This window comes from Antrostomus carolinensis, unplaced genomic scaffold (assembly GCF_000700745.2).
Source record: "Antrostomus carolinensis isolate BGI_N321 unplaced genomic scaffold, ASM70074v2 scaffold9904, whole genome shotgun sequence".
In the NCBI taxonomy this organism is placed as follows: domain Eukaryota; kingdom Metazoa; phylum Chordata; class Aves; order Caprimulgiformes; family Caprimulgidae; genus Antrostomus; species Antrostomus carolinensis.
In genome coordinates this window covers 58,702-68,183 of record NW_010310196.1, presented here as the reverse complement: position 1 = coordinate 68,183, position 9,482 = coordinate 58,702, and the positions used below count along the sequence as shown (strand labels likewise).

The 9,482-nt window shown below is 43.6% G+C and overlaps 1 protein-coding gene across 1 annotated transcript in view; it reads left to right on the top strand.

Annotated features, from left to right (window-relative positions):
• The window catches only part of BRSK2 (BR serine/threonine kinase 2), a 163,662-nt gene that overhangs the window by 99,365 nt on the left and 54,815 nt on the right, over positions 1-9,482 (top strand). Inside the window, exons 9-10 of the mRNA XM_029084586.1 lie at positions 2,655-2,686; positions 9,318-9,482. Coding sequence (XP_028940419.1) covers positions 2,655-2,686; positions 9,318-9,482 — 197 coding nt within the window. The remainder of the gene's footprint in view (positions 1-2,654; positions 2,687-9,317) is intronic.

Below are 9,482 nucleotides of genomic sequence, written 5' to 3'. Positions count from 1 at the left end.
AGCCAGGAGAGCTCTCATGCACCTTCCGATGTATGGTGAGGTGCTATGGGGCTTCTCCTTCAGACAAATGCTATGGGCTCGTTAGCTTGAAGGAGATTGATCAGCAGGGATGGGCAGATGGGATTTCTCTTTGACATCTTCTCTGAAGGAGCCCAGAGGTTCTGTGACTAAGAAGTGAACTGGTGACCCGCCTTTCTTCCCCTTCTCTGACTCAGAAAATGAAGTGCTGTTGTCTGCTTTAGCGTGGCATTTCTGCATGTCACGGGCACAAAAGAACAATGACCCATGGAGGCAGAAAATGCAGCAGGAGAAGCAAGCATGAAAAAGGCTTGGACATCACTTAGCTGTATCATCTGCATCTTGTCTGATATCATTAATGTCTCTAACTTTCCATGTGGTGTGTATGAAATAACAAGTAGATACACATCTCACAGGGTGGTTTTACCAAGCACAGGAGGTACAGTACACTCCTTAGCAGATCCTCACGGTACTATGGACCTGAGAAGTAACCACGCTAAAATCCTGTCCTGAAACTGTACAAAATAGGCTCTTATGTTCTGTGTTGGTACCTCTGCTTGCAAAGAACTGGGAGGAAGCAGGCTGCACCTCCAGGCTGTTAGAGGAACACCAGCAATATGTTATCTCCTTGAGTTAAGCTGCTCAGGGAAGATGGCAGTGTGTCAGGAATACTCCACCTATCATAGAATCATAGAATCCCAGACTGGTTTGGGTTGGAAGGGACCTGAAAGCTCATCCAGTCCCAACCCCCCTGCCATCAGCAGGGACACCTTCCACTAGACCAGGTTGCTCAAAGCCTCATCCAGCCTGCCCTTCAACACTTCCAGGGAGGAGCAGCCACAGCTTCTCTGGCCAACCTGGGACACTGTCTCACCACCCTCACACCAAAGAATTTCTTCCTCAGATCTCATCTAAACCTCCCCTCTTCCAGTTTAAAGCCATTTCCCCTTGTTCTGTTATTAAGGACTACCTAATGCAAGGGGAATTGTGATGAAGGGGCATTATTGTGGCAGAGCTGAGGCCACAGCTGGAAGCTGTGCAAGTCTGCCCATGCCTGTGGATGTGTGTACTGGGGGGCACTGGTGCTCCCAGCACGTGAACTGGTTAGAAGACAGCTGGATATGCAAGTGCCACCTGCACCTCTGATTGCGGTGTTGATACAGTCTTGGTTTTAAAGGAGGCTGTTTGTCTATCATACTGATCCCTCCAGCCTCCTGTCGTGCTTTCCTAAGCTGCATTCCCTTGTTTCTTTGTTTTCAGGAAAAGCCCTGTCTTACTTAAAAAATGATCTCATATAGAGCCGACCTCAGATCTTCCTGGTTTCCCAGGCGTGGAGCTGCTGTTCCATAGCACAGAGGTCTCTGATTCCTTGCTCTCTGTGGCAAACACCTACTTACTGTCTCTGAGGTTTTGTTCTTTGTCCATTCCTCTTTTTTTTTTTTTCTTTTTTTTTTTTTTCCCCCCTGATTCTCATTATTCTGGAATTGAAGTGGAAAGTAATAAGAGCAGGACAGCTGTCTCCGTTCCTCCTGACCAGTTTAATGGGTCTGTGATTTCATCTTATAGCTCTTAGCACTTGAGTTTCCTTCGTGCTCTCCCCTGCCTCTCACCGGCGTGTTACACAAACACAAGCCTGTGTGCAGTGACTGTGCATATTGTTCTGCACGTAGCAGTGTGAAGAATACCAGAGATACTGTCCACGTAATGAATAATCACTGGGCATCTGTGAAAAGTTCTTTTCTACTGTGATGATGCTTCAAAAAAAACCCCAAACCCAACAATAGATGAGGAAGGTTCTACTGTAAGTACGTCATATGAACAGGTTGTTTCCTCTACTGTTAAGAGTTTCTCTTGGAAAAAGGGTGTTACTTTCTTTTCCCCATGCTTGTGGAAATCATGGCCCAACACTGGCTGGGATCTGCCTTCCATAGGAGAACAAGGCCACTGTCCAGCTTTGACCAGTCCTTCATTACATAGCAGTATGCTGATGTGTGCAACAGGAAAGAGGGAAGTAAAAGAAATTGGCAGGCAGGTGTTCAGGTACTGGAACAATAAATGGTGTTATATTGACATAGAACCTTATTCTACTTGGTCTTTAGATTTTAACGATAAATGTGAAGCCAATCAAGAGTGGGTCCTGGGAGAAGATCGTATCACACGTGCACAATTTATTTTGTTTATTCACATTATCTGTTTGAACCTGTTTCTATTTCTTTCTCTGTCTCTCTCTCTCTTTTTTTTCAAAACAAAACTAGAAATGAACTTTAGGTGTAAAGAATCAGCTGTTAAGCACGTACAGGAAAGAGCAGTTTGTTACCTTCAGTTAGGTCATAGAGGGGAAGGGCTTAGGAACGGAAAAACTTAAATTCCCAAAGCACTTGCCTGTGAAGCCTTGTACTTACACATGTTCCTAGGATTTGCTCCTGACTGATTCCGTATGTCAGGAATTGCATTCTCATTTCCAGTGAGGTGGGTGAGGATGAGCAAGTTCTTTATACAACATAAAGTTCCTGTTGTTTACACGGATCCATCTCTGGACTGTTGGACTTACTTGAATAAGCCTTGGATAAAGATGTCTTGTGGAGTTACCTTTTCTATTTTACAGCACTAATTCCTTCTTTTCTTTTCCTTTACAGCTAGAACATATTCAGAAACACATATGGTATATGTAAGTAACACTTTTCAAATTCACTTTTGCATGACTGAATTATTGGTTCTGTTACAGGAGCTGATGTTCTAGTGATCTCTGAAGAGAGACTGGAGTTAGAAAGCAGCTTTCACACATGTGGAGAAAGGGGCAGAGGACAGAAAGGCATCTAATGGGTTTTTTGTTTACCCTTTGCTTCTCATATAATTTCATCCATATATATATATATATATACATATATATATATACACATATCAAGCCAGGAACTTTTTCTACGGTGGCCAACAATAATAAGATGTTCAGTCCAGCAACTTCCTATGTTAAAAAGATACCTGCAAGTGATCAGCAAAAAACCCCACCTCCAACTAACAGCCAGAGTTTAGTTTGCTATCCAAGTGCTACAGACAATCCCTCGTAATGTCTTCTTGACAAGAAAGCTTTCATTTGTTCCTTCTTGGCATCTTGGCTTTTCTCTGAAGTAGAAACAAAAATTATGATATTGATAAGTAAGCACCTGTGAACAAGAGCTTTCCTGTCTCATAATCCCTCCTCCTCCTTCTTCGCAGCAAGCTAAGAGGCTGCTTCTGACCTTGTAACCTGTTGATGTGAGAGTAGTTCTGTGACTTGATTAAAAGCAGCAGTCTTGACAGTGAAACAGGAGGTCTGTGAGAAAAGTACGTGCCTGTCTAGTGGTTTGGGTGTAAGGAAGATTGATGGCTTTTAAAAGTGACCTTGCACTTTGCGTAGACTTAATCGTATTTCAAGAAACCTAAGTAAATAACATTTTTTTTATACTGACAATAACTTAATCAAACTAAGGAGAATAATTCACATATTAAACAAGGAAATGATACTTTGATACATGTTTCTCAGGGTCAGCATACCTACAGGTTCCCAGCTGGGTGAGAAGGAAAGTCTTACCTTCATAATCCTATCCTTGCTCTTAGAAAATAACTTGAGGATGATATGAACTGATATTTAAGCCTGTTACCAGGAAAAAAAAAACCAAAACACTTTGTTTTGATTTTTTTTGTGTTCTCTAATTCTATCTTATGGGCAATGTTCACTTCTGGATTTGTCTGACTTCAGGAGGACCTGAGGGCATTCAACAGTTTGGTGAATAATACCATTTTTTTTCTTGGTTCACCTGGAGTGGTGGCAGCACTCTGCCCAGGGCTTTTTCGTGTGCTCTACAGTTACCAGTTGACGTGGCACCTTTTGAAACCAAAGAAAGACTGGAGTGTTGTTTACTGCAGATATGTTTTTTAAAACTCTCATGGATAAATGTAGGAGAAATGGAGGGGGGGAATCTCTAAGTGTAATCTCTGAAATACCCCTTCTCTAATGTCCTACTAGCAATTGCAGAAGTAAATGCTGCTTATATCAGACTGGACAGCTGATCCCCTCTGTTCACCATGGAGCAAAATCAGATGACTTTCCCTGTGCTTCGATCAGAACTGGAATAGGAAATAAAATGAAATGTCATTGATCACTTATGTTATTATTCTAACCCTCCTCAAGATACTTGCCTGGAAGTTTTCACTTGTTGGAGGACTCTTGTCCCACGCTCACATGCACAATTAAGCAGGTGTTATTTCATGACTTTATTCTAGATTTGGAATTTGAAAATTCCTTTATTTGCAGACATAAGCGCTTGAACATTTTCGTGTACTTCTTGATGAAGGTCAGACTCTCTGATAATTGACTCACTGAACAGTTTTTTACCCCAATGGAAACAGCATCTGAGGCTTTTTTCCAAAGTACAAACTGAGTTTTGCAAAAACAAATCTCCCCTAGACTCCCAGTGTAGTCAATGCAAAGAGAGAAAGGCTCTTCCAGAAGTCTGTTCAGATTGCCTAAAACGAGGTTTCTGCTCAAAATAGCTTTTTAATGAGTCTCTCTCTGATTTTCTCTATACTGGCCATGGATTGACCTAAGGAGGTTAACCCCCTTTGGCTAAATTTAGTCTGTGAATAACCCTGCCACCTCTAAAACTCAACTGCTTTCATCTGGTAATATTTCACAGCCTCTTTGCATTCGTTTTGCATGGAAATATTGATACTGGCGAAGAAGGAAGGGTTGTCAGTGTTTTACTCTATGGCTGTTTTGCTCACGTCTTTAATTTCTTCTTTGTTTCATGTAACACTACTATTTTATGTGAAATCTTCATTCTTTGTCATGTATAGGTTACTGACCTGAAAGTTGTACTCAGAACATATAAATGATTTCACTTAATTCTTCAAATAAATATTAAGTCTACTGTACAACTGAGGAAAAGATTTAATTGCAGACTAGGCAGACAGAGAAAGAGGTCTTGAAAGTTGAAATCATGATTCACAAGCCTAAAAAAAGGAAAAAAAGAAACCAAAGAGAAACCTTTCATCACCAACCTCCAGTTCTTCTTGCTCTCCCACCTAAATTAATTCAGTTAGGTTTTTTTAAACCTTTTTAAATGAAAGTATTTATTTTTACCTCAAGGGCAGGTTATCATAAATCCGCAAATAAACAGCATTATTTTCACTTTTTTTTTTTTTTAAATAAAGCAAGAGGGCAAATAAAATTAGCTATTAGGGTAAATACATACGCCTGGAACACTGAATTATTGCCCTGATTGTAAAGGTACCAAATTTAGTAAAATCAGAAAAAATGATACCTGGACCTGTTCTGCTTGGCTTTGCACTGATGCAAATAAGTGCTGCTATAAGTGATGCAAAAAGGCTGCTATAAGATCTCCCCAGAGCCTGGAAAAGACAAGGCTCTGGGGAGATCTTATAGCGGCCTCCCAGTACCTGAAGGGGCTACAAGAAAGCTGGGGAGGGACTTTTCCTAAGGGCAGTTAATGACAAAACAAGGGGAAATGGGTTTAAACTGAAAGAGGGGAGGTTTAGATGAGATATTGGGAAGAAGTTCTTCACTGTGAGGGTGGTGAGACACTGGAACAGGTTGGCCAGAGAAGCTGTGGCTGCTCCTCCCTGGAAGTGTTCTCGGCCAGGCTGGATGAGGCTTTGAGCAACCTGGTCTAGCGGAAGGTGTCCCTGCTGATGGCAGGGGGGTTGGGACTGGATGATCTTTAAGGTCCCTTCCAACCCAAACCATTTTATGATTCTATGAAATGTGCATCTTGGTGAGAGTCACGGGGGGAATTTCATGGAGAGAGTGAAGAAGTCTGCCCTGGTCTGGAATCCCGGCCGTTGTACACACTGATCTTCACAAAAGAGGACGGGTTTTAACGCAGCAATTACATTCATCTGGGCCTTTAAAAAAATCGCCCTGATTTGCAGCATTCATCCTGTGACATTTTTTGATGTCTGTGTGGGCTGAAAAGCAACAAATATGTCACTCTCTGCTAGACTGAGAATGGAGCAGGTGATCCAGCCGTGGCAATCGCAGCCCAGACCCGCTGCTTCTCGATTCCCGCAGCACTGAACTGCGGTGCCAGATGACAAAATGCCTCTTTGCAGATTTTACTTGTATCTGATGTGGAGGTGGGAAAACTCCTGACTGTGGGGCTGAGGCTGACCAGGTGCAGGGAGGAAGGAAAAGCCACTTCTCAGTGCACAGAAGGTGGCAAACTGTGCTCTCTAGAAATGGCTCCCACGCTGATTGATACAGAAGCAGCTTGCAGGTGATATTCTGCTATGGACCAGGGGAACGAAGAGCCACGAAGATGGTTAAGGGAGTGGAGCATCTCCCTTATGAGGAAAGGCTGAGGGAGCTGGGGCTCTTTAGCTTGGAGAAGAGGAGACTGAGGGGAGACCTAATTAATGTTTACAAATATGTTAAGGGCAAATGTCATGAGGATGGAGCCAGGCTCTTCTCAGTGATGCCCAATGGTAGGACAAGGGGCAATGGGTGTGAGCTGGAACACAGGAGGTTCCGCTTAAACTTGAGAAAAAACTACTTTACAGTGAGGGTGCCAGAGCCCTGGGACAGGCTGCCCAGGGAGGGTGTGGAGTCTCCTTCTCTGGAGACATTCAAGACCCGCCTGGACACCTTCCTGTGTAAAATTGTTTAGGTTCCTGCTCCGGCAGGGGGATTGGACTGGATGATCTTTCGAGGTCCCTTCCAATCCCCAACATTCTGTGATTCTGTGATTCTGTGAACTAGTAGGAAACCCAGATTTTCTGGAAATTGTCAAAAACAATAATTAGAATCATAGAATCATAGAATGGTTTGGGTTGGAAGGGACCTTAAAGCTCATCCAGTCCCAACCCCCCTGCCATCAGCAGGGACACCTTCCACTAGACCAGGTTGCTCAAAGTCTCATCCAGCCTGGCCTTGAACACTTCCAGGGAGGAGCAGCCACAGCTTCTCTGGCCAACCTGGGCCAGTGTCTGACCACCCTCACACCAAAGAATTTCTTCCTCAGATCTCATCTAAACCTCCCCTCTTCCAGTTTCAAGCCATCACCCCTTGTTCTGTCACTCCCTGCCCTTGGCCAGAGTCCCTCCCCAGCCTTCCTGGAGCCCCTTCAGGTACTGGGAGGCCACTAGAAGGTCACACCCTCCCCAGCTTTCTTGTAGGCCCCAGTTCTTTTTAATCTCTTTCTATTATCTTAAGGACATCTGCTTGTAACATAACGAATGATTAATTAAGTCAATACTTTTTAAAAGTGAACTGCAGATCATTAAGAAACAAAAACACTCAGCTGCTATTCAAAGGTCCATCCTGCAAGAATTTATCTTAATGACAAGGTCATCACTGGCTTTAGCAGTGCAAAGTTATGATCTAATCATTGCTTGCTACCTGCTGAGAGCTAGATCCTGATCCTAAGAGGTAGGTGTGGCTACCTCTTAAAGACAGGCACTCAAGGAATAAGATGTCTCTTAAGTTGAACAGGGATTTTCAACTCTAGCCCTTAGTTTCAGGACCCTGGTATCATTGCAGAAGACATGGACACTTCTGCAAGGCTCCAAGGAGGTGTCAGAAGCTGTGTTTTAGTGGTTTGACACACAAGACCATCTTTTCAGTGCTTCAAGAGAAGAGAAAATGATAATTTCCAAGGAGTCTTTCTGCAAGTGATGTCCCACACACACGGGTAACAGAGCAGAAGCCTTACAACTGCGTTTCAGCTTGCTTCAAAAAAAATTGCAAGTAGCACCCAGCAATCTCCTGTGATTAAGGTGCAGCATGTAACTGTCCTGTCCTAGCGTCAGAGTCCTGGCTGCAGTGACTTCGTGTTGCCTTCTTACCTTGGAGGAGAGAATCTGCACTGGCTCTCTTTTTGGTACGCTGGCTGAGACCTTGAGCTCATGTGTATGATCCTATCAGAGTTACTTTCTAACCTACCTGAGAAAAATTAGGGGCATTTGAGTTGGAGTTCCTTTTTCTCTGTAGGTACTTGGATAGCTCACATCTGAGCCCAGAGCATTTTAAGCTGTGCGAGTAAGTTCACAGGTTGTGTTCACCTTATTTCTTCTGCCAGCATCAAAAGGAAGAATCTCTGCTCAAGCACAGCCCCATATACATCAAACTCTGCCATCTGATGTGGTTGAAATATCCCCAATTCCTGTTGCCCACCCTGGGAACCTGGACCCAACAGTTACACATTTATATCACATAAAGGGAGGACAGAGTAGGAAAACCTCAGCATCGGAAGGGAGGACCTCACCCGAAGAGTATGAAAACCTTGGCATTGCACAAAGCATCCACTGAGAAATCAGGGTAGACAATTTCTCCAGTACCACCACTGCCAAACCCACCTCTCTGGGTGGACAGAGTTTATAGAAATTGTTCCCTGCCCACCTAAACAGAATCGAAGGATATTCAGCATGCCTGCAATATATATCATTCCGTAGGTTATAGATACCCTGACACCTTGACCTGTTTCGTACAGGCAGGGCCTTTAATTGCAACAAATAATCAATATTGCCCCATTCTAGTGAATGGGATGGTATAATTATGTAGAAAGCTTGTGTTAACTACATTTAAAAGAATAATATGCTCTACTGCTAAGGGTGTATTCCTGGGTCTGCCACTGACCTCGGGCATCACACTTGGGCTACGGTTTTCCAGTTGCATGTTTGAAGAGAAGCAGAGATTGTTGTATGTGGGTGTGGAAATGAACAGCCTGCTTTAACCAAAAAACCCTTAAAAAGGGTCAAGTGGGGACCTGAACACTGAGGTCTCTTAATCACATTGGAAGCTTTAAAGAAAGGAGCTGCTGCAGTGCTGGTTGTAATCAGAACTGGTGAAAACCAGCGGTGGTTTGCTCGCAGCTCCTTCTTGGAAAGAGAATCATTCAGCTTGCACTTTTCAGCCTGATAGCCTCAGGTTTGGCCTGCTGATGAGACAGCATCTCAAAAACCATGTAGTGTTTATAAATGCTTGGCATTAGGACACTGAACAGCTGCTTAAATTATGAGGGCACTGGTAAGTGAAGTTCCTACTGCCTTTCTGACTGAACTCAGACGTTTCTCATTAAAGACCCAAATCCACATGGTGCTGGTCACTCTTAGCCTTCACGGTGGTTTCTTCTGAAAAGAATATCTGTCTGGTTGCGAGCTCTGGTCTCTCGGTGGAAGTTTAACAAGCTATTTCCATCTGTTGCTGCAGGCTGTGTTTCAGAGTATGGGTTCATTTGTGACTCATGTTTCTTTTCTCTCCTTCTTTCCCTGCCCCCTTTCTCTCTCTCATCTTCTCTCCTCTGCAGAGGGGGTAAGAACGAGCCAGAACCAGAGCAACCAATCCCTCGAAAGGTGCAGATTCGTTCTCTGCCTTCCTTGGAGGATATTGATCCAGACGTGTTAGATAGCATGCACTCGTTAGGCTGCTTCCGTGACCGAAATAAACTCTTACAGGACTTGTTATCGGAAGA